General features: G+C 52.2%; 7 protein-coding genes across 7 annotated transcripts; 3 read left to right on the top strand and 4 right to left on the bottom strand.

Annotated features, from left to right (window-relative positions):
* Positions 1–137: 137 nt before the first annotated feature.
* On the bottom strand, positions 138–612 carry PtrM4_131020 (uncharacterized protein; the record flags this gene model as incomplete). The annotated part of the gene is made up of 3 exons (XM_001941131.1): positions 138–323; positions 373–479; positions 540–612. 3 exons carry the CDS (start codon positions 610–612, stop codon positions 138–140), a joined length of 366 nt encoding a protein of 121 aa, XP_001941166.1.
* Positions 613–3,870: 3,258 nt separating this feature from the next.
* Positions 3,871–5,712, bottom strand: PtrM4_131010 (uncharacterized protein; the record flags this gene model as incomplete). The annotated part of the gene is made up of 1 exon (XM_066109011.1): positions 3,871–5,712. The coding sequence occupies one exon, from the start codon at positions 5,710–5,712 to the stop codon at positions 3,871–3,873; it is 1,842 nt and encodes a 613-aa protein (XP_065961003.1).
* A 1,145-nt stretch (positions 5,713–6,857) lies between these two features.
* On the top strand, positions 6,858–9,937 carry PtrM4_131000 (Dimer-Tnp-hAT domain containing protein; the record flags this gene model as incomplete). Its single annotated transcript, XM_066109010.1, has 2 exons — positions 6,858–6,935; positions 7,670–9,937. The coding sequence occupies 2 exons, from the start codon at positions 6,858–6,860 to the stop codon at positions 9,935–9,937; spliced, it is 2,346 nt and encodes a 781-aa protein (XP_065961002.1).
* A 695-nt stretch (positions 9,938–10,632) lies between these two features.
* On the bottom strand, positions 10,633–11,357 carry PtrM4_130990 (BolA, Stress-induced morphogen; the record flags this gene model as incomplete). The annotated part of the gene is made up of 2 exons (XM_001941130.2): positions 10,633–10,797; positions 11,067–11,357. The coding sequence occupies 2 exons, from the start codon at positions 11,355–11,357 to the stop codon at positions 10,633–10,635; spliced, it is 456 nt and encodes a 151-aa protein (XP_001941165.1).
* Positions 11,358–19,765: 8,408 nt separating this feature from the next.
* PtrM4_130980 (uncharacterized protein) lies at positions 19,766–20,095 on the bottom strand (the record flags this gene model as incomplete). Its single annotated transcript, XM_001941127.2, has 1 exon — positions 19,766–20,095. One exon carries the CDS (start codon positions 20,093–20,095, stop codon positions 19,766–19,768), a length of 330 nt encoding a protein of 109 aa, XP_001941162.2.
* A 1,975-nt stretch (positions 20,096–22,070) lies between these two features.
* On the top strand, positions 22,071–23,909 carry PtrM4_130970 (protein phosphatase regulator; the record flags this gene model as incomplete). The annotated part of the gene is made up of 1 exon (XM_001941126.2): positions 22,071–23,909. One exon carries the CDS (start codon positions 22,071–22,073, stop codon positions 23,907–23,909), a length of 1,839 nt encoding a protein of 612 aa, XP_001941161.2.
* Positions 23,910–23,925: 16 nt separating this feature from the next.
* PtrM4_130960 (uncharacterized protein) lies at positions 23,926–24,255 on the top strand (the record flags this gene model as incomplete). The annotated part of the gene is made up of 1 exon (XM_066109009.1): positions 23,926–24,255. One exon carries the CDS (start codon positions 23,926–23,928, stop codon positions 24,253–24,255), a length of 330 nt encoding a protein of 109 aa, XP_065961001.1.
* Positions 24,256–24,484: the final 229 nt, after the last annotated feature.

The following is a 24,484-nucleotide window of genomic DNA, read 5'->3' as shown; positions in this document are numbered from 1 at the left end:
AGCTCGCACCTGTACATATGGAGATCTCTCCACCCAGCTCTTGCTCACTACTAAGAACAAGAACAATCACAATCATTTCAACTCGTTGCAACGAAGGTGATTCCGATACCTTAGCCGTATCAACACTACTAATAAATTTATTTTGAATATTCCTCATATGATAGAGCGCAAGCTTTGAAGCCTTCATAGTCCCCGCTCATGCAGGTATCGCCAGACACGGGGTATGTCCTGATATACTGCGGATTCATAAACCCTGGAGATTGGCAGGTCATCGGAATTCCGGGGCCGTTGCCTCCCGGAAACGATTTCTCTGCTTCTATACACTACTTGCGATCAGATAGAGTTGGCATGATATAGTTTATCAACACTTACACAGAGCATATAGCCACGATGCCCGTTTTCCCGTAGGGGCTGATTTTCACACCATTCTGCTGGCGCTCCCTTTGGTCCAGGAGTAGGGACTCCACAGCAACCATACCCTACATCACGTTAGCTGTTGCTAAAAGTATTAAGGAGGTGCTGATCTAGTGAAAGCGTACCTTCCCATTGGGCGAACACTTGGTCGATACCAAGCAGCGTAAGGAATGCAGTAGAAGCGATAGTAGCCCTCATCTTATAGAGTTGGCTATATGAACAGTTCCAGTTGTTGTAGGTGTTTTTTTGATTGTTGTGAATGTTTCTGTATCCGTTGCAGTGCGAAGGGGACGAGTTACCTTATAGTTACAATCAGTGACATTTCCACTGAAAATTATGAAGTAGAGCCCCGGGGCGAATAGAGTTATTAATGCAATGCATAGGAATATGGAAAGTGCAGCGTTTCGTTGGCCAAGGTGGGTTAGATCGTCGTGAAAGCTGCTTACCTAGGTACGAATGAATACGAAGGAGCATGCTACAGCCTGCGGGAATTGCTTGTCCTGATCTAACCAAAATAAGATGATCCCATTGGAATACAGCGGAAAACGTCCACACATCATACTACCGTTTGCGGGGCTGTATTAACGACTACCTGGGTATTGTTCAGACTATTCATAACTGTCTCAAGCTTACCTGATGATAAGCAGAACGTTGAAGAAGATCGTTGCAACTTGGGGCTGCCAACTTTTAAGTAGAGGACGTATCGGGAAACCTTCCAAAATATTTTGCCGATCTTTTCGGTGTTGAAAATATCCGCCAAGATGATGCGGAGGGTAAAGTTGGCTCACAGTATGTTAACAATTCGAAGGGCTGTAACGGTGTCTATTCCTAGTTAGTATCGCAGCTATGGCTTCTTAGAGCTCTGCTTACGAAACCCTAGGAAAATGTAGTGCGATGTATTCTTCACCACTATTGTTACAAAACTTTCAGTTACTAGACCAGGATCCACCCAGAATGTCACGATAAGCCCTGAATATGAGGTCTGTCGTTTTGGGAACGGCAGGTCTAGCAGCTCGCCGATTGTCTGATATTACCTAGGTATGTCACCAAGGTGCATGTCCCCAAGGTGCATATCCAAACACAGTGTTTTCCTATACTAGTTCGATTCGCAAAAGCGACCTAAACGACCAGCTGGAACGGGCGTGTAGGGCAGGGGTGAGGTCTGGGTCCATGCTGAGGAGGTGTATCTTGAACCAGCGAGGCTTTAGACTTCGTCGTCAAGATTGCGGAGTCCCAGTGTAGACAACGACATCATCAGCGCCACCTTTCCTCGCTTAGATGGGGATGATCGCGCTACGGCATGTCCCGTCTTTTATGCCAGAATGATCCGTATGACTCTTCAGGGACTAGGGTGGGTGAGCGAATTAACGTCAGCATCATTTGTCGGTATAAGCCTCCGGTGTTGGCTTTGGGTAGAAATCTTTTGCCAAAATTTGGTGATAAAAACGACCTACCTCAGCTCACGTTAGTTGTAAGCCTGTCAATGAGGCATAGCTGCGGCCTTTCGGTCAAAGGTAAGAAATCCTGGAGCCACTGATGGATAGCCAAGTACGTCAGACCGACCAAGGCTCGAATTCAAATCACTAACGCTGTGATCACTGTCGAATCTCTATAATCATGCGGTAAAGACGTAGGTAGAACACATACTGACAAACCGAACATGCATCTTGGAGACGAGTCACAATATTTCCTCTGGCACACAGTGATATATGGTCCTAATACTACAACTAATTAGACCTACATACACCCGATCTTGTCACAATTTATAGATCTACTGTATGGTCAAAATTGTAACAAGTAAACAACGGACGAAGATTTACGAGTAGTAACAGTGTACAGGCAGGGCTTGGAAACCATTCTTAGCTAGTTAGCAGAGTCTTCGCTATATTGTAAAATATCCCAGATCTGTGCGTTGTCCAGGTGTCAAGGAAGAAGTCAAGGAAAAGTTGAAATGTGGAATTCACGAAACCCAGACCGCCAACATTACCACGATCACGAGAGGAGCCAGTTAGAGTTTCAACTTTTAGAATATTGGGAGTTGGGAAGTAGCAGTACAATAGGAGCGCTAAACGCTTTGCCACTAGTTCGTTCTTAAGTTCCTTGCGCAATTGGAACCATTATAGGTCGTTCAATTTTACCCATGAAAATAAGGTGTTGCGCACTTACTAACTTACCTACGTAGCAGCAAGGTGCCAACGACATTTAATCGCCAATAGCCAATTGTTGGTAGTATTCGGTCAGAATACCAGCCTAAAAAGCGGGAAGAAAGTGCGCTGGCGGAACTGGATATCCACAATGCAGTCTTGAAGTTTGCATTTTCCGGGTGATGTGGTACCGGATCTGAAATTCCCATCATCACTGATTGCACATCTCTGCTCTTGTGCGGATGCGATTGTTATATTCCTAGGTTTCATAATTGCGGTATGTCCTTCCCCTATGGACGTAAGCGGCCCCGAGATAGGTATACGCGTCTGGATGCAACCTCGGTAGATTCCATCCCTTGCGTTACATATATCCAATCTTCATAAGCGAAGTCATTAGTCGACCTTGAAGGATAAGCCAAGTTCAGATCCAGAACTCATATGGTCAACATGACGTGATGCTTAGCCAAAGTAGGTCGTGTGCTCGTCAACCATGTCCCTCTTGAGTCATGACCGAACCAATCTAGTTCAGACAAATCGGTTCTACAATGCTCGCTCCAGGGTTAAATTTACACTGGTACACTCCACCTCCTCTTCTCCATCAGTCTTCCATATGCCTTTCCACTAATATCCAGTAACACAACAGATCGCCTCTTCTTCTCTTCGTGCGTACTATAAGAAGTACAATACTACAGCACATCATGTACATACGCTAACATTGAGAAGTGGAGGAACCCCATCGAATGGAGTAGCATAGCAGCCACAATTACATGGTGAAAAGAAGTCTATCCACTCAAGCTCTATAACTGGATTCACATTCTACGTTGTTACTTACAAGTAGCACATTCGTTAGTTGACGGTGTATTCATAGAAGGACTTCAGAAAAGTATATATGCTGAAAAAAAGCTACTACGGGAATACCCCTAGTGGTACTTGTGCCAGGCGTACATCTGAAAGGTGGTAACCGTGACGTGAGCCTCATCTGACATTGGGCTTGCCACCGCGCTGACATTGACTCGACATGGTGCCAAGATTATCGCCGTTGGTAAAGCGGCAGCACTAGATTCAATCCTGAGTTTCTAAGACTGGAAGTTCCTCCTTTTATGACGTTACCAGACTTGCTATCAGTCAGTTCAGTCAGTCCGGAGACCTCCGGACTGACTGAACTGATGTTTGAAGGTCACTGAACTGGACTGGACTGAACTGACGTTGCCGCTGCTGTGGACTGACTGAACTGAACTGAAGTTGCTGCTGCTGTGGACTGACTGAACTGACCTGGACTGATCTAAACTGACCTGGACTGATCTAAGCTAAATTAACTAATATCAAACTGGGATAGCTGCTCTTGTATTTTTGAAATTTCTTCCTCTGATAGTACACCTGCTGGCCCATAAGTAGACATGGTTGCTGGCTGTATACCAAGCCTCTTCCAGCTCTTTAAACTCTGTAAAGCTGCGACAAGCTCTGGCTTCATATGGAGTCTCCGCGTGCCTAACATGTCGCCAAGCTCGCTGAATGTCCGCTCGCAGTCTGCTGCTGCCGCCGGTATTGTGAGTATGTTAATAGCAAACATAGAGAGTAATGGAAATTGTCCAGCAACTGACTCCCAGTAGAGCAGCGGGTTAAGCGATAGCCGATCCTCTTCAGCTAACGCCGGTTGCCGCCTCCAGATCTCATATTCATCCTCCCTCAGACCTGCCTCTACCTGCCGCAGATTGGTCTCAATCGACGACTGCAGAAAGGCTGATCGCGACGATGACAACCCTAGCCGGGGCTTCTTTTGCGGCGGCGTTACTGCGTCGGCTACGTCGACCGCAGCGTTGTTCCACTCCTGCCACATTCGCAAGAACGCCCGATGGTTATTATCAAGCCAGCCATCGCGATAGTGGACGCCGTCGCGGGCGGTGATATGGGTGTTAGGCACCTTCCAGAGCGCCGCAAGGTGGTTTTTGTAGTGCGGGTAGAGGATCGTAGCGGCATAGTAAACAGGCGCGTTATCGAATTTTTCGTAGTACTCGGCAAGCTTACTATGCGCAAGGTTAACGTGCGTAACAAGATAGTCTTCGGGCGCGTCAGGATCTTCGTAATTAATGTCCTTAAGGCGGTCTTTGAGAGCCTCAAGCTGGTCAAGAAGCCATTCAAACGTTACTAAAACCTCCCATATAGCGCCGTGCCGGCCGTGTCGGCCGCGGCCTTCAAGCAGCCGTGTAGCTTCCGCAAATGGCTCGAGGAGTTGGATATACTCCGTAATCGTCGCCCAGTCCTTGCCGCTTAGGCCACCCTCGCTTACATATAGTCGCGGCTGCGCAGCAGGCAGCAGCTCGCGGTTCTTCCGGCGTCGTGATGGTGCTGTTGCGGCACTGTGCTCCTTGAGTTTGAACTCAATATAGCTGTCGATAGGACCATGTAGCTCGGCTGCGCGCACAAAAGTGTCGAAATAGCTATTCCAGCGCGTCTTAACAGGCTTAACAAGTTGCCGGATATTAGCTGTAACGCCTATCGCCTCTGCCTCGTCACGCTGTAGGCGCTCTAATAGCTGTCGAGTTTGCGGCGTGCAGATAGACGCGATTACGTCAAAAAGGACCCCAATAGGGCCGTACTTGCGCCACTCATCCATGTACTTTTCCTCGTCGTCAAGGTGAGCGGCGTCGTTCTCGTACGCGCTACGATCTTTACCCCAAATTACTAACTGCGCGCCTAGGTTGAGGATGTGGCAGCAGCAGCGCAGCCGCCGCTCGCTTGCAGTAAAGTTGAACTCCTCTGCTAAAGACTCAACCGCAGTATCGTTGTTGCTTGCGTTGTCAAGCACAAAGTATCCGACGCTTGTGTCGTTAACACCAAATAGCCGCAGTATTGTCGCCGCTACTGAGGCAATATTATTGCCAGTGTGCGCCCCGTGGAGCTCAGGTAACCCGAGCAAGTGGTCAACTAGCTTACCCTCGCCGTTAAGGTAGTGTACGCAGAGGCCGGTGAAAGCGTACCGTCCGCCAGTTGAGGTCCAGTTGTCAAAGGAAACGTGTATGAGCGACCGGGCTTCGCGAAGGTAGGCGGCAACGGCTGGTACGTACGCGTTGTACTCAGCAATAATATGATCGCGGAGCGTCTGGTGGCTACGCCAAAGGAGAGCTTCCGCTAGGGGACTTGCGGCCGCGATCATATTTCGAAACTGCGGCGTCTCTATTACGCGTAGGCTCTGGTTGTCAGCAATTACCCAGTCCTTTAGCGCGTCTTGAAACCGAGAGGATGAAAAGCTTGCCGCTATCTCATTAGCAACCTCCTGGGAGACCTCTACACCTCTAGACCTCATTATGTGGACTTGTGATTTTGCGAGCGCGCCTATAATGTTGCCCTCCCGGCTAGCAATTGGTATAGGTCCGTTAGGTCCAAGTGAGTGCCCAGGCCTGTTGCTTGAGAGGTGTCGACCGGCATTTGTAGTGCTATCAGCCTCGTAGTAGGCCTCCTGTTGCCGCCGTTGCTTGTGGCAGATCTAGCAAAGCCAGTAATTCTTCTTGTGCTTGCGGTGCCATACGCCCCAGCCGTGGCGGTAGATCCAGCTCCTTACTGCGCCGCGACTACGCTCTGCTTGGCGTCGCTCGAGGTACGGTACGCGCTTAAAATCAAGCCCAACGTAATAGTTATCGTCGTCAGCTAAGTCTGCATGTATGGCTACGGGCTTGTTGGGCTGAGCCTCGCTCGCAGTATCCCTAACAGTGGGCGCGTTCGATAGCGACGGTAGAGGAGAACTGCACTTATCGCGTTCGACAAGGCGGCGGAGGCTTGAGCTCGAAGGAGTAGACATGAAGTACACTAAATTATTTGTGGCTAGAGTGTTGTAGCATTAGTTTGCTAGAGTAGGCGCGACGCGTTAAGGCTGCTATGTGGCCCTAGCGCAATTAGCAGAGTGTAATTGGCTCGGGTATTATTTCTAACCTAAACGAGACAAGCGTTTTCCTATTTAAGACTAGCGTCTGTCTTAGTTGCAGCGACAAGCCGTGTTCTAAGCAATACTAGAAGTTGCTATCGTGACTGCAAAACACGGCTTCAAAGAGCTAGATTCAGTCCTATTCAGTCCTATTCAGTCAGTTCAGTCAGTCCAGAGGTCTCTGGACTGACTGAACTATTATCTAGAGGCCTCCGGACTGACTGAACTGATATCCGGACGGAACGAAGACTGACTGAACTGAGTAGACTGACTGATAGCAAGTCTGGACGTTACCCATCTATGGGCCCCAAGAAAGATCATCGAGGAGGACAGTTGCAGCACTGGGAAGGATAAATGGCCTACTCAATATTGTAGGAGTCATGGACACTGTAAACGATGTCGATATACTTCCAGATGAGCATTGGGACCATGTATTCGCCACAAACCTGACCGCGCCTGTAAGTCTGATGCGAAATGGCTGTACCTATATGATCAAAGCCGGCGGCAGGAGCTTAGTAAGTATCTCCAGCAAAGCAGGCGAGTGTGGTTTCGTATACCAGACTTGCTATCAGTCAGGTAACTCAGTTCGAACTGACTGAACTGACTGCCAAGACTCAGTTCAGTCAGTCAGTTCTTGAGGCAGCTGGACGTCAGTCCAGTCAGTTCAGAAGCCTCCAGACTGACTGAACTGACTGACGTTAGACTGACGTTAGCTGTTTTTAAAGCAGTATTTTAGAGTTGTGAAAGCCACATTTAGTGCGGCTTCGAAGCCGCGCTAGTCCTAGATATAAAGACACTAATCCTATATAAGTTAAAGCATCTAGCTTTAAGCTAATTAGAGTTTGCGGAAATGCGCTACCCGGTGCGCACCTAGTAAGCCTTTCGCGTCGCGTCGCGTCGCGTCTGCTATACACACGACGCTAGACTACTGTTGCCATAATACTTCTTGGTGTACTTCATGTCTACTCCCTCTAATTCAGGCCTTCGCCGCCTTGTAGAATGCGACAAGCGCAATTCTCCTCTACCATCGCTATCAAACGCGCCTACTGTTGGCGATACTGCGAGCGAGGCCCAGGCTGATGAGCCCTTGGCAGTACAGGCGGACTTCCCCAACGACGGCGACGACGACGACGACGACGACAATTACGACGGGCTTGATTTTAAGCGTGTGCCGTATCTTGAGCGGCGCCAGGTTGAGCGTAATAGTCGCGGTGGGCCAAAAAGCTGGATCTACCGCCACGGCTGGGCCGTCTGGCACCGCAAGTACAAGAAAAACTACTGGCTTTGCCGGTACTGCCATCAACGACGGAAGCAGGAGGCTTGCTACGAGGCTGACAGCACTACAAACGCCGGCCGACACCTCTCAAGCAACAAGCCTGGACACTCACACGGACCTAACGGACCTGTACCAATTGCTAGCCGGGAGGGCAATATTATGGGCGCGCTCGCAAAGTCCCAAGTACATATTATGAGGTCTAAAGGGATAGAAGTATCGCAAGAGGTAGCAAACGAGATGGCAGCAAGCTTTTCAACCTCTCGATTTCAGGACGCGCTGAAGGACTGGGTAGTCGCGGACAACCAGAGCCTTCGCGTAATAGAAACGCCGCAGTTTCGAGCCATGATTGCGGCCGTGAGCCCGCTAGCCGAAGCTCTCCTTTGGCGTAGCCACCAAACGCTCCACGATCATATTATTACTGAGTACAATACATACATACCAGCTGTTGCCAACTACCTTCGCGAAGCCCGGTCGCTTATACACGTGTCATTCGACAACTGGACTTCAACTGGTGGGCAGTATGCTTTTACTGGCCTCTGCGTACATTACCTTAACAGCGAGGGCAAGCTAGTTGACCACCTGCTTGGGTTGCCTGAGCTACACGGGGCGCACACTGGCAATAATATTGCCGCTGCAGCAACAACAATACTTCGGCTATTTGGCGTTGACAACGCGAGGGTTGGGTACTTTGTGCTTGACAACGCAAGTAACAATGATACTGCAGTTGAGTCCTTAGCAGAGGAGTTTGGCTTTATCGCAAGCGAGCGGCGGCTGCGGTGCTGCTGCCATATACTCAACCTAAGCGCACAATTAGTAATTTGGGGCAAAGACCGTAGCGCGTACGAGAATGAAGCCGCACACCTTGAGGAAGAGGAGAAGTACATGGATGAGTGGCGCAAATACGGTCCTGTTGGCGTCCTCTTTGACGTGATTGCGTCTATCTGTACGCCTCAAACTCGACAACTACTAGAGCGCCTACAGTGCGAGGAGGCAGAGTCTCTAGGTGTTACACCCCACATCCGGCAGCTTGTGAAGCCTGTTAAGACACGCTGGAATAGCTATTTCAACACGTTTGTCCGTGCAGCTGAGCTACACGGCCCTATCGATGGCTATATTGAGTGTAAACTTGAGGAGCATAGTGCTGCAACAGCAACCTCACGACGCCGGAAGAATCGTGAGCAGCTCCCTGCTGCCCAGCCACGGTTATATATACGCGAAGGGGGTCTAAACGGCAAGGACTGGGCGACAATAACAGAATACATTCGACTCCTTGAGCCATTTGCCGAAGCTACACGGCTACTTGAAGGTCGCGGCCGACACGGCCGACACGGCGCTATATGGGAAGTTCTAGTAACGTTTGAGTGGCTTCTTGACCAGCTTGAGGCTCTCAAAGACCGCCTTAAGGATGTAAATTACGAAGATCTAGATGCGCCTGAAGATCATCTTATTACAAACGTTAACCTTGCGCATTGTAAGCTTGCTGAGTACTACGCAAAATTCGATAACGCGCCTGTCTACTACACTGCTACAATACTACACCCGCACTACAAACACCACCTCTCAGCGCTCTGGAAGGTGCCTGACACCCATGTCACTGCCCGTGACGGTGTCCACTATCGCGACGGCTGGCTTGACAATAACCACCGGGCATTCCTGCGCATGTGGCAGGGGCGGAAGGACTCTGCAGCCACTTCAGCTCACACTGTAACGCCGCCGCGTAAGAAGCCCCGGCTAGGGATTTCAACGTCGCGATCAGCTTTTCTACAGTCGTCAATTGAGCAAAGCACACGGCAGTTAGAGGCAAGCCTTGCTGAGGATGAGTATGAGATATGGAAGCGGCAACCAGCGTTAGCTGAGGAGGATTGGCTGTCTCTTAATCCGCTTCTATACTGGGAGTCAGTTGCTGGGCAGTTCCCTATACTCTCAAAGTTCGCTATTGACGTCCTAACAATACCAGCAGCAGCGGCAGACTGTGAGCGGACTTTCAGCGAGCTTGGCGACATGTTAGGCACCCGGAGACTCCATATGAAGCCAGAGCTTATTTCAGCTTTGCAGAGCTTGAAGAGCTGGAAGAGGCTTGGTATACAGCCAACAACTACCTCAGCTTCTGGGCTAGCGCGCACACTATCAGAGGAAGAAATCTCAAAAGTACAGGAGCATTTATCTCAGTTCGACGTCAGGTAACTCAGTTCAGTCAGTCCAGTCAGTCCGCAGGCCGCGGCGACGTCAGTTCAGTCAGTCAGTTTTAGTTTAATTGAAAAGTCTTGGCAGTCAGTCCAGTCCAGTTCAGTGACCTCAGGACGTCAGTTCAGTCAGTCCAGAGAGCTCCGGACTGACTGAACTGACTGATAGCAACTCTGTCGTATACACGAAGCAAACCTGGATTTGTAAGATCCGCTGTCCTACATGTCGAGCATAGCAACTGACAGACTTGTAGATCGGAGCAACGAAACAGGTCGCCTTCCAATATCGGGCAGATCGCATTCACTACAACACATTTTCTCCTAGTACTAAGATGAGCTCATTCTTAACGTGTCATCTAAGAAGAGCTCTGACAATTCATAGGCGTGAGCACAAACATCCTATCGTCCATCGATCAAACGAAGTTTGAACTAGAAGGGTTGGCACTCGTGAAGCTTATCCACAAGCTAAGCAAGTTGGATAAGACAGAGTCGGGCTAGTCCAGCCTCAATTGCATGCCAGTATACTGGCTTTTCTTGTATCTGATCTAAGTTCTGAGATTGGCGGGGCCGTCATTCCTGTCGACTATCATTGTAGCACTCTTTAGCTGACCGCTTTTGTTTTACTCGATATGGAATAACACTATACATTGTGGTGTAATAATACAATGGTTACACATTGATTCCCCGCAATGCGCTTCAAGCAGCCTTTGTCCGCAATTGCACACCATGCCAGCTCTTAATCTCGTCCTTCAACACCTCATTGACCATTTTGTGCTGCTTGATCACAGTCAAGCCCTTGAACTTTGGTGACTCAACCTCAATCGCATACATTGACCCGCATCCGCCGCTGATATCTTGGACCTACATGCATATATTGTTAGCTAAAGTCCCGGTTCGGGGCATCACTGATTGGTTCGGCATGCCGATGGTGTTTGCTCATATTGGCCTCCGTGTCTCGGCAGATATGTTGTGCGTTGCGTCTCACGATACTCGGCGCTATGCTTCTCATATGACGTGCATGCTCGCAGTGCAGTCATCGGTAAAAGATACCGGTATTACAAAAGTAACACGCTCCTATGTTCGCATATGCGCAATCTCCGGAGACGACAACGCGGGGAAGCGGTGCATACCTCTAGCTTCACGGGTTCCAGCTCGGCTTGTATTTTATTGAAGACGTGCAGCTCGGCCTCGTTCAGGTAATCCGGCGCCTGCGGGGTTGTGTTTGCTGATTGCGAATACGCCCGGATGCAAGGTATGGCGAACCGTGTCTGTTGCGATAGGCTGGGTCGTAGGGCTGAGACTTGCTGTGTACTATGCAGTCTGGATGCGGATATTGTGACAAGGCGCGAGCCTGCTCGTGAGAACGGAGTTCCGGCTACGGAAGTTAGACGGCGAAGCAGAAGGGCCCTGGATGGTGCCATTGTTGCAGTCTAAGGTCCTGGAGAAGCAAGTCAGGAGCTGTAGGTTACAGGATGGCATAGGTTGTGCCATAGATACCGCAAACTTACTAATCCTGTGTCATGTGTTGACGCGACGTCGTGACTGACGTTTGACAATATCGTAAAGTCCAACATCGCGAACTCCGTCATAGGTCCAAGCTCTGACTAGCCACCAAATCACATGCTTGGATTACTAAGGCGCACCGAAAAGTCGTGTACGCAACACCGTCACAGTGCTACAAGCTTCACCCTCGCCGAAAGCGGACGGATGTTTTGCTTACACAGCTCAGCTTTGCGGCGAATGTTTGGCATTGGAGTCATCCCAGCACGCCTTTGCAGCACATGATATCGCAGCCTAACCCGCGCACAGCCAGCGTCGCACGAGTAGTGCATAACGCCCCGAAAAGTCCGAAGTACCTCCAAGTACCTCAATGTACCACCAAACCCAGACCATCAGCCATTGCCAATTTTATTACCAAATGCATTTCGCAAGATTTGCACACTCGCACATCACTCCACCAGACGCCTTTACTGCCTCGAGCGGTGGGAATTCCGTCTCCACAGTTTCGCCTGCACGGCGTTGCTGATGGTGGAGAAGGCGTGACATACCACCTCACAAGCTTACACACCCTTTGCGCAAACATGATCCAAACAAAGGACCTGGACCCCTCTTTCCCAAGACACAAGCGGCCGACATCGTTACAAGACCCTGATCAGCGAGGTGCAGCTCGCAACGCATAGTTTCACATGTTGAGGACAGGGTTGCGATCGCATCCAAGCACTACCCCTCCGGAAAGAGGTCCTAAAAGGGTCTTTCGCAAGCCAGTGGGCTGCTTCGAGCCAAGCTCGGCGTCAAGTGTACGCCACAAGCAATAGCCTGGGCCATCTACGCCCCAGACTGATTCGCTCAACACATTGAGTGTTAGACTTGGGGCGTCGTCATATCAAAACCACCACACAGATTTGAGAGGCATGAAGATCTCGTAGATGCAAGAGATGACGCAACCCGAACCCTTTCCGCTTCGTGCGACGGTACCGATCGCACGTCATTTGGACTAAAGGGTGACATCGGGCCTAACGGACTAGCAATCGTGTGTTGACTATTCACGACGGTTGCGTATGTCTATTGTGTGACGACGCCCACGAGCCAATACTTTAGGCAAATTGTTGGGTCGCGTATGGATATATCGTTCCAAATTAAGAGTTCACAAGACAGCCAATCAGCTTCTCTAGCCTCATCATGCTCAATCACCATAGAGTAGCAACGCGGTGAACTCCTCTCTGGCAATTTTAGATAATGCTTCTGTTGCCAAGTATAGCTCCAGATCGTACACAATATCGATAGCTGTTGCAAGTTGATAGAAAGAAGGCTTTGTTGGGTCAATGGCATAGGACTGCCAGACGGGTTCCTGCTGATATTCATTTAGCAACCACGATATTGCAATATAGACCTCAGAATGTGTACTACATAGCAACGTTACTTGTAGGCGAAGCAAGAAATGATCAAGTAGCAATTACAGTCCTAACGCAGAGCATTATTTCCCTTTGCCTTGTTTCACTGCTTAGACTGTCGATATGCGTGTCTTGCTCTGCATCAGTGTCTTGGCCGCGCTGGCAACAGCATTCCCCTGCCCCCAAGAGATCGAGGACCTGTCAACGCCAGCTGCACCCCTCACAGACATCTTCCCCGCATCGACGACCACGATCCCGGATTCAACGTCACTCAACATTCCAGTCACTGCCGTACCAACAATTGACCCAGATGATGATGATGATGATGATAAGGGCGCAGTGGTGCTGAACAGCACCAGCTCCAGGCGGAGACCCCACACTGAACCCATCCCCATCTTCACAAAGGCATGCAAGTGTAATTTGGCCACGGCCTTGTACCCGTGCTGGGCAACCGACGCGCTGCAGGTAAGTAAGCCGTGCTTCATGACGGACATGAAAGATACGATGGATACGAGGTATACTGACGTCTCACCCATCTACACAGCGCTGCCACTTTGAGGAAAACTTCTCATATCAATGCTACATGCAGGCTGCTGGCGGGTGTGCATACCCGACTCGCATCGTAAGCCACCATCTCTTTCTCTTTCTTATCGGCCAGTGCGCATTGAACAAAGGGGTTAACACAGTAATCAGTGTAGCAGCCTTTACCTACCGACACCCAAGCCCGGGCCCAACCCCTGCCAGTTACTACCCCGTCCTCCTCCTCCTATCATAACGAGCCTACCTCTTATCACCGCTTTACCTACTTTGAACTTTACGTGGCCGGCCGTACCGACCAAGATGATCACGTTGCCTGCGTTGAACACGTTGCTTTAGACTAAGACGGAGGTCAGCAGGAGGATTGATTTTAAGGATGCAATGCTATGCGCAATGCTTTTCTTTCCAAAGTAAGCAACTTGAGCGAAAATAGTAAACTCCACCGAAGTCGGTATACACATGTGATGCTGGGATCAGGGAATCTAAAAGCCACCATCTCAGGCAGTCAAACATAAGAGGCCGACCTCGGTGTCATATGATCTATCTATCAATGCATCCATGTTGGCAAGGAAAAAAAAAGGTCACACTGCACTGCAATCCTCCCCCTTCACCGCTTGAAGCAGCCATATTCCTTCTTTCAGATGCAGGTTTCGACTTTTCTTCTCGAATCCAAAACGCTACATGTTCAATATTCGCACACCTCCTCTTGCCAAACGTGCACGGAGTTGATAGTCTCCACATGCTACCCGCACTGCACATGCACATCCCCTCCATCCTCTATCCTCACTTCAACTATCCACCCGCACAGCAGCGGACGCGCTTCCTCGCAAGTCCTTAGCCTAGCGCCTTGTCATCCGTGCCCCGTTGCTTCAGGCCGTCAAGCGTTCCAGTGTTCCAGCCCGAGTAATCCCGACTGTCACTACCGCCGCGGTGGGAGAAGGGATCCCTTCGCACCGCGCGCGTAAGACTTACCTCAGGTGGGGGTGAGGCGGAGGACGTGGATATGCTTGGGTGCACGGTTGGCGCATAGCTAGTCGAGAATTAGATGGTGAAAATAACAAGTGCATTTTTTTGTGGAAAGGCTGGTGTTGATGGTGTGAAAGTGCGGGACCCACATTCAACAGTTCGAGTTTGCTGTGTGGACTAGTCGCCGTGGGGCATTGGCGTGCACGCGCCGCCCATCATTAGATCTCAATCTCCACGGTCAATGTGAAGGGGGATGTCTAGTGGAGCATGGAGTGCAGAGAGCCGGAGGGTGGTGCGGAGAGTGGAGTCTAGAGTTTGTGGGCCGGTAGTATGAAAGGTTTCATGTCATATCGGCCATGTCCGACAGGCCCCATAGGTTTGCGAATTTGATGCCACGAATATCCTGCTGGTGGTGTAGGCGCGGGCAATTGATGGTGTGCGAGATCCAGCGTTCACCGGACCCTGACGGACCCTGATCACCTTTGGGGGTCTCAGTTGAGCCGCAGGGTCCATGAAGTATTGTGGTACGCATTGTCGGTCTTCACACCAAAAAAAGGGACGAAATTCGGTGAGCGGTGCACATCGGGTAGATGAGACCCTCACAAGATACCTGAGGGTGTTCTGGAAATGTGACAGCTGGAGGGGCCAACACCCCGCTGAGTGGTTGTCCTGGTCGCGCCACTGCACGTCGAGCAGCAACCGCCGTCGCGTGCTGTACATGTCAACGCACCCCGCAGTCTGAATCTCCGCACAACTGCGGCCCAGAGATGCACGTTCGTTGAATAGATCGGCAAAGTTGCGCAAGCATGCACGTAACACCCACCTGTCTACATGGTCGTCTTGACTCCGTCTCCACGGTTGTCACTTTTCCCAGGCTCTTGCAGCAGCCTCCCAACGGCCCGCAGTGTGGACTTGTCGCCCATCTCCTAGCCTATCTATCACATAATATTCCAATACGGCTTATCGAAGCCCGGAGACAATTCCAGCATGGACCCTGAGCGAGGCTCTGGAGACCCTGCTTAATGCGCAGCCGCCGGAGCTATCGTATAGCGCAAATTGACCGGATCGTGGCTGGTCGACGACGGCAGACAATGGTGTCTGTAGAGGGGTAATGGTAGTGCGAGGGAGTGTTTGTTGGGACTTCGCCGCCCTGGTCCGTAAGCCACAAACACACCGTTGCGGCTTAACAACGGTGCTACTCTCCGACTGATCTTCGAGATAAACTAGGATCTTTGTCATGTCTAGTCGTTGATATGTGTCAGGCGTCGTCTGGGACCGGTCCTGTACTCTGCTCGAAACGTGACGCCATTGTCAAGTGTTTTGTGGAAGATTGACGTGTTTTGCGAGTTAGTGAGCGGAGAATTGTCAGACCTGCCAGCATTGGACGTGACCTCGGGAGGTACTTGGCAGCCTCGTGGCGCTAGAGCCGATATGTATTAGCACACAAATGCACGTGCATCTACGCAAAATTCTGCCCCTCATGCTCGCTTCAAGGATAACCCGAGACGAGATCGGCACTCCTCCTACACCGCGGGGGCTTTCTGCAACTCTCCACAGCCTTGCGACAACATTTCGTCAAACGAAACAACATTTTGCAACCCCAACATCGCGACCCGTCCCGGCGCTGCGAATAAAAATTTTCACCATGGTATCACACTGCTTACTGGTCGGCTAGTCAGCCACAATCCTTTATCCGTTTATGTCTACCGACACATTCCGCTGCACTCGCCACCTTGCGGAAGGACAAAGATATTCGGACTCCCAGATGTTCGGCCTGGAATCGGAGGAAACGCCGAACGAGTGTTTGTGAACAAAGCCATCCCAACGATATGACCCGATGGCGTCTACGTGCATAATGTACTGTTTGATGACTAGCTATATGTGTTGATATTATTAGTAACCATCGCATGTCGTGTGCCGACACAGCGTACCTAGTAATGAGTGAGGCGACATGATAACACTTTGGTTATGGCTGACATGTTCACAACGGCTGACAAAGAATGGTGAGATTGCACCAGTGTCAGCCGCCTCTCAAGACTTCAACCCCGCATTCCACACTACCTTTGGGACCACCACCGGCCATGCCACCCTTCAGTTCACGCCTCAATGGCAATCCTTCACATCTACCAGCCACTACAAGGGTTACGCAGCCGTCTATCAGATTAGGCAACCCGATTTAGACTTCCCATCGCATCTGGTGTATGGAGGGCAGCCGACTGGGAGCGGGGTGCTTTTGTTGAGAGCGAGCCTGCATGTGCGAACCGACGGCTCCTGCAGGCATTACGCCTGCACACGTTGTGTGTATGCAACGCTCTACACGCGAACTCGACCGTTCAGCCTGGCATGTAGTGGCCTGACCGCATGATAAATTACTGTGGGTTATGGAGATGAATCATGGCACATGTGTGTTTGATGTTGGAAAGGTGGTGTAGCGCGCGTAGGCTTGGCCGCCGATAGCCAACCGCACAGACAGACACAGAAGGTGCTCGCGAAAGAGCAGGGTGCAAAGATAGGATAATGAATAAATTGTAAGACCCAGGCTGGAACAGTCTGTCATACTTCACGTGAGGTAAGATGCCGATCTACCCGCTATCAATCACCGGGACAAGGCGCGCCTCGGCTGCCAGGCGTTCGTTCGTATCACTTATCACTCGGGATGCTTTCTTCTTCTATGCGTCGGCCAACATGCTTGATGAGATCGATCATGCCACTAATAATGCGGGGAGACAGGGTCAATATGGCTTCATATGCGTGCAAGATTTACCCCGCGATTCCAAGTCTTGGTAATGTTGCGGTGAATTAGTATCAGGAGTGCGCCTTATCCGCAAACACCAAAGAGCGTAGTTATACAACATGAACCGTGCAGAGTGCTGGATACAAATTCGCAGCCGCTCGGTGCGACGGCGCGTCCAAGACTCGGCTCTGGGCCTTGAAAACTTGAGCAAAGGCGGATGGTGTGATGATGATTAGTCGTCATGTTCAACAGGGTAAAATAGTGTTTGATGGCGCCTGTCCCCCAGGGGATCTTCTACCCCATGGAGAAGGGGTGAGAAGGTGGGTGGTAGACTACTGCGCGCTGAGATAAGGGTGTGGACTTGGTGCCCTGCATATGTCTTTTCTTCTGGGGCTGAGTTGAGCGATTCCAAGTGGTCTGGACGTCACCCTCCGTCACACTCTGTTGTTGGTACGGTTCGACATTCGACATTTGACAGAACCATGGAGAGTCGAGGCAGCTTGGACACCGGAAGATTACACTAGAACATGTTTATTGGCCTAGTGCTCGATTAGAATGCCGTCGGAACATTTGTAGGCTACCAGAGCATGGACAGCTACTCGAGTCGTACGGCGCTGCCACGTGCACCGCGTTCGCGCCATGGCAGCGGTGGAAGTCTGGAAGACCAATATCCGAACCAAATTCTCCGCGACGATGCTTTTCCTAGCGTTGGGTCGGATTACGGTAGTAATGACGGTTCTCATCAGTTTTAGCTTGTTTGCCGTGGGAGCCGCCATGTCATCTATCTGTACAAATCGTGCTAGGCCGTAATGTGCTGGTCCAGTTTGTGAGGTGCGAACAAAGTTGATGATCATGATCAACATCGGACCTTTGCTGGATATTCTCGGCGCGTGGCTTACTGCTTTCGGCCCGCGAACTCTTGGGACGTGGGGTGGGGCACGGTTGTGGTTGGGGGCCATTTCCCAATCCGACTCCAAACAGTGCGCGGATGCGACGGCTCGTGCCCTGGTGGACTTTGAGTCACCGGTGTCCACATCTGTAACAATTTTGAGTAGTGAAGAGTCTCGCAATGGGCTACAGCGATCGTGGGGAGCGTGATGATGGAGGGGGAAATGGCGGTGAGGGCTCGTACGAACAAGCGCTTGCGACTCCCAGACGTCAATAGGCCGGCACTCTTAGGCGGGCCAAGCGGGTAGAGTGGGATGTACGATTTCTACTGCAGGCGTGATCGGAGAAAGAGTGAGCCTGACATCACGTATCGAGATTTGCCTTGGAACCGGCCTTTTACAACAAAATCCCGTGAGAGTGGAGATGCGATTCTAATTTCGCGGTCCGTGGCATGCCTGAGATTACAGTAGGTACGTGTCATTCCACATTCCACATTCCACCCGCAGCAAGTCATCGTGATGGACGACGCTCAGACCATTGCGAGTATGAATTGTGGCTGTTTGCGAATCTTGCTGGAGGCTGACCAAAGTTGGCAGTGCCGGCAGACAGCGCGTTTCTGGTGTGAAATGTGGCCAGGTGCCGGGCTGCAGCCACAGTCATTTTGGCGTAATGAATGCGTCTTGGTTGGCACCCAAGTAGTCCAGCCGGAGACGGTCATTAGTTTTGTAAACTCTCTTCGTATGCCACTGTCATGACCCCATCACGGCGGGTCATACGATAGACTGACAGGCCGCTTAGCAGGCAAGCGGACCCGTTAATTAAGAAAAAACATTGGAGCAGGGTGACGGCGAGGACGCACTCCTGAAAGGTAGACCAGTGGCCGGATGTGGAACCATACCCATGCGGCGTCGCATGCCTAGGAGAAGCGTCGTCGTGGCCGGCAGCAGAAGCAGACGGAGGGGAAATTGCAAGGCATACTGGCCTTGGATGGGATTTGATTTAATACATAGGAACTTGACGGATGCGAAGCTGACCAGAATGGCATTACAACAGCCTGACTCTCGTCCTCCGCCTTCGGCCATGTTCGCGATGTGCGGACGGTGTCCGGAAAGTAGATTAGCGGGCCTGGGGAGTTGGCCAAAGCCCCACTCGTTGAGTGTGCGGGGATCGACATGGTGGAGAGAATCGATGATAACATGGCACAGTGCGGGCGGGCGGTGAGGCTGGCGGCATTTCCATGACGCTTGATTGGATGATGCGCGCGACTTTCTGCCGGACAAGACCAGCAATCTGACATGACGCCAAGTGGGGCACGCCGGGGCGCTGGGTGACAAGGAGGCTAGCGCGTCCGGTGGGCCTGAGTCTGGCCAGGCTTGAGACGTCGCGACCGGACCATTTGGACGTTTCAGCGAGTAGATGGTCAAAATCCTGTTGCCATAGTGAAGATAACGTTACGAGAGGCATGGAATACTTGATGAGAGCGAGATGCCGCCGGCCAGTGAAGCTGCTTGCCAAATTACGGAACGACCCGCTTGCTTACTCTCATGTCCTGCTTGGGTCCAAGGTTTAGCTATTGTCGGCATCATCCAGCGTAGCAGTGTTGTAGGGGACTTGGCGGCAATATGCCAGCTCTATCTAGGGGTCGTAAAAACAATTTTGCCTCTCAGCCACTGCAGCGCCGGCCATGATGCGCGCCGCGTCTACTGTGCTCGCCGTAAGCAGAGGTTCAACGGCCAGGCGTAGGCGCGCGCAAAGCCGGCAACCGTGGTACGGATTAGGTGTCCAGGCCTAGGCACGTTTGCCAGGAGGCACCTTATTCACGACGCGTATATTCTGATTCGTATCTATCGTCGCAGACTTTCTTAGCTGCATGCGAGGCTCGACCGCCAGGTGTTGAGAATGCGGGGAAGGCAGCAAGCCTCGCGGCGGTGCAGGTCACAACCAATTGCGCACGACTCATGCGGCCACGACTGGCCTCGAAGCCTTGAACATTGTGAGAAACAATGGGGCAGTCAGCCATGCGATTCAGCCGAGTGCCAGTCTGCGACGCGTATTTTGCATGGCCTGAGCAAAGACCCGCCGCTCTCCGGATGACGAAGATGGGGTACATGCGGGTTGCAGTAGTAATTAGTGCTTCGGCCATGGGAATATCTACGAGACGTGAATTTCGGACTGAAGGTGGTGAGAGGTCGGTTACAGCAGCCACTTGTAGCAGGGACCACAGAACTGCGACAAGGATTTTCGGCTAGCTTGTTGTGGGTGGTGCGACATTTGATTGGCATTTTGCTCGACCGCCTTTTGCAAGCGGCAGGCGGTACCGGCGATCTCGCTGTCTTGAGCGTCGAGGAGGGGGGTAGGGTAGGAAATATTCATGGGAGGGCGGGTGGAGTGTGAAAAGCCGCACCCTTATCGTTCCGACGATCCAGGTACCGCGCCAGTGACTACAACACCGACCGACTCTGGACGACAAGCTCTGCAGGTTGTTGTTGAGACGGCGGGAAACATGGCCGTTTGCAGAGTGAACGGTTCGCGCGATAACAATGACATCACACGGACCTCGCTTGAGCCTTGAGGGTAGGCACAGGCACGTGCACGCATTGCCAATTCCGTCACAGAAGGGCCCTGCACCTGGCTTGAGCGTTGCTTGCGTGCTTGCGTGCTTGTTTGCTTGCTTCCAAGCTTGCTTTCTGAGTCTGAGTCTGAGTCTGAGACCAGGTGCCAGCTTCCGCCTTGCAACGGCTGGCAAATTACGAACAGGAGTGTTTGGCATTGGCATTGGCATGCCATGGCCAATATCCGCCGCCCCCCCACGGCTGCATACGACTCGGCCTTGCTATCTGGCCGTGGCTGTCTAGCAAGACACGCGCGGCCTGTTGCAGCAGACAGCAGACACCAAACAAGCAGATGGCAGACAGTACTGGTACCGGTATACAACCCATAGCGTGTGGGTGCCATGTAGCCGTTTCGAGCTGTGGCCGTGCTGGCGGGCGGGAGATAAAGAGCATCATGTAGTAGCTAAACCCGCCGACGCCACTGCGACGCCCGCCGATTGCGTTGCGGCTGTAGTCCCAAGTACCTTTGTCTCTCGCTGCGCCGCCGGCTCCTACACACACTGCTTGTCGCCCCCCCTCGCACCGCCTGTCTCCGCTCCCGTCGGGCTCACACTGCAGTAGTAGGCCGACTAACTAGCAGAACCGGTTGCTGTGTGCTTGTGCGAAAATCCCTGGTCAAGGCCCCGGTCTGTTGGGGCTGCGCTAGAGCGCCGAACCCACGTCTGCAGTGGTGCTGCAGCTCCCTGCTCACGCCCCCTGCCCAAGTCCGAGCGCCCAGGCCTCGATTTCGCTACACATCCCGGTCCAACGACTCCCCAATAGTCGCGGCCCTGCACGCTCTTCAGCGCTACCGCCCTCAACACTCTTCCCCATCCCTCCTCTTCAACACTTTCGGGCCCATTGTAGCCACCAGACCCTTTTAATAGGACTGCCAGCTCTCTCCAACCATATTTTTGCTTTGACACACGACCCTGCCGCCTTTCTCTTTGCACTCGCAGCCGAGCCCACGCTTCCTGCCCAGAGTGCCCTGACCCATCGTACCACCGCCTCCGCCTCCGTCAACAACACAACGGAAGGCACCGGCCTCCCTCTCAACACCCACCCACCCACAACTTTCGGTCCTTCGAAAGCCTCAAAACCCTCTCGACTCCCTTCCCAGATCGAGTCGACCGTCAATCCCGACGTCATCGCAGCTTTCGCTAGCTGTGACCCCAAGAGTCGCTTTTCCTACCCGCTTCCCACCCGAGCGAGCTTTGCAAGCCGTTCCTTCACCTATATCTGTAAGTCCACCCACCACCACCACCACACTTCCACTCCACCGCCACTTCTTCCTTCCGCTTGCTACTACCATCACTCGACGTGGCACGGGGCATTCACTGCTGCATTCATCGTTGTCACCCGTGAGCTCTTGCTGACAGCCAAAGACTTGTTATAGTAATTCTTGTAATGCACCCTACGCCCTAAGGCCCCTCCACAACCACAACCCATTCGACCCGCTTCTTTGACTTGTTCGAAGCCGACCGGATGCCTTACACTCCCCCTTCCCAGAGGTCGCCGGCCCCCTCCATGACCAGCAGCCCTACCCTAAGCCGGAATCATTCCTACATCGACCAGCCTCCCCGCTCACCAGCGACCTCGCGACGCCCATCGCTGCCCCGCTCCGTCTCATCCACATCATATCTGGCAAAGTCGCGGCGTACGCCATCGTTTGAGACGTCGGACAACACAGCTGCCAATGGCAACTCAACAAAGACTAGTGTGACCAAGACTGAGGCTAGCCAGCATGGCCCTTCCTCCAACGGTAGCCTTCGCCCGTCTCCTCCTCCTGTGAACAATCTTCTGATTCCATCAGGTGCGATCACAACTCCTCCTGACTCCTCGGACGACGACGAGCGCGGCCGTAGCATGGCCGACCTTCGGGAACTGCAAGAAGCACTACAACACATTGACGTCAAGAGGATGCCATCACCATCACGAGAGGCCACGGAGAATGTCAACGACCGGAGGCCACAACCACCTGTGACACTGGCACGTTCGCTCTCCGCCGAGGCACGCAAGATTGCACACTCACGATCATCAAGTGAGATAGTATTGTCCCAACACATGATCCATCCCCTCAACACCGACCCCATCATCAGCTCTTCAGATGGCAGTGACAACGAGGACGACGAGCTGCGGATGAAACCGCCGCTGCTGCGGAAGAAGTCGGGCGAGCTAGTCAAGCCTGCTCTCCGCCCTCCTTCGCGCCGCCGCCCATCAAGCATGCCCGGCACCCCGACCTACTCCAAGGCCGTGCACTTCAACGAAGAGATTGAGCAGGTCCGTCACTTCCTCCAAGTGGATCGTCCTATTGCAGTCAGTGCAGGCTCATCGCCCGTCGAGACCTACGATAGTGAAAGCGAGTACCCCTTCGCCGAGGACACACGCTCCAAGACTCCGGAGTGGGATATCAAACTCATGAACTTCCCTACCTCCGAGTCCTATGAGCGTCAGACTTCGCCTGTTCGTGTTGAGCGCATCTTCCTTGCATCTGACCATCAGACACTGGTTGGCAACATCGCTGTCGCCAATCTGTCCTTCCACAAGCTTGTCGTGGCTCGCTTCACACTCGACTACTGGAAGACCACATCGGAAGTAGTTGCCGAGTTCAACCAGGACGTCCGCAAGAAGCAAAAGGAAGATGGCTACGACCGCTTCAACTTCAACATCAAGTTGGCTGACCTGGCCAACTTGGAGTCAAAGACTCTACTGTTGTGTGTGCGTTACCAGGTCAATGGCCAGGAATACTGGGACAACAACAACTCGATGAACTACCAAGTCGACTTCTCCAAGAAGGCTAAGCAGCAAAGGAGCAAGCGTCCGACTGCCAGCCTTGGTGCCGTTCCTCGCAGCAGGCACTCACCCCTGGCTCCTCGCCCACGCTCTATGCCCGCTGCCTCTTTCGATGATGACTTTGGCCACGAGTTCGAGACCAAGTTCCAGTTCGGTAGTGGCCGTGCCGTCATTCCTGAACCACCTAGCACGGCTATCAAGCTGAAGCCAAGGAGCAAGCGCGGTAGTCTGTACCCAACTCAGGCTCCTCACTCGCAGGTTACCCAGGCTTTCGCTTCACGCTACGACTTTGGTGCTTCGCTCTCCGCTGCTCTTTCCACTGCTCAAACTGCACTGGGTGACAAGAGTGGACTGAGGGTGAACACACAGGACAAGATGAACAATGGTTACTTTGATCGTCCGGCTCCTGCAGTCCAGGCGCCTGCTACTACTGCACCGATTCCTGGAACACGACCGGACTCTCTGACACTTGAGAAGCCCGATCTCCAGTCAGCAGAGTACAACGAATTGATCCAGAAGTTCTGCTTTGTACGTTCTCAACCTCCGCCTCACCACCCAGGTAGTTTAGCCTAGACGAAAACTGACTCGAATGCAGTTTGGCACACCTACTGGTAAATCCTCTCCGAGTGTCACCACACCTGCCACCAAGCCCTTTCACGCAGACGGAGCCACCGATTACGCATTCAACACCGGCAGCAATCAGTCTTCCACAACCAGCAGTCCAGCATCGCCCGCCATGCCTCTCATGGTTGACGGTGCCAACGACTCTGTCACTTACCCACCTTACTCACCTCACTCACCCGGCCCTATGACCGGCTACTCTGCTGAGGACCACTATGGATCTCAGTACCAATACGGTTACTCTGCGCCAGGTGGCGTCTTCAACGAGCGCAGCCAGACACCTCAGGCTTGCGTTTAGGACGTCGCTCCTCTACCTACAAACCACGGGGTTACCTTCCCCGCGTAACGAATCTCTTTGGACACGAAGTACGCTTACGACCTAACTGATCGGACGAGTGGAGCGGGCACGCTCACGAATTCTCTTCACCACGGTACGAACGTCGTTGTGAGCCAGCGATCAGCGTTCCTCACGACGTCTTACTCGAGACGGTCGTTCTGTCAGCATAATCCGCATGGCTTCCTTGCTG

Source organism: Pyrenophora tritici-repentis, chromosome 7, assembly GCF_003171515.1.
Source record: "Pyrenophora tritici-repentis strain M4 chromosome 7, whole genome shotgun sequence".
Taxonomy (NCBI): domain Eukaryota; kingdom Fungi; phylum Ascomycota; class Dothideomycetes; order Pleosporales; family Pleosporaceae; genus Pyrenophora; species Pyrenophora tritici-repentis.
Note: the sequence above shows the minus strand (reverse complement) of the source record. Positions and strands in the feature narration are given on the sequence as shown.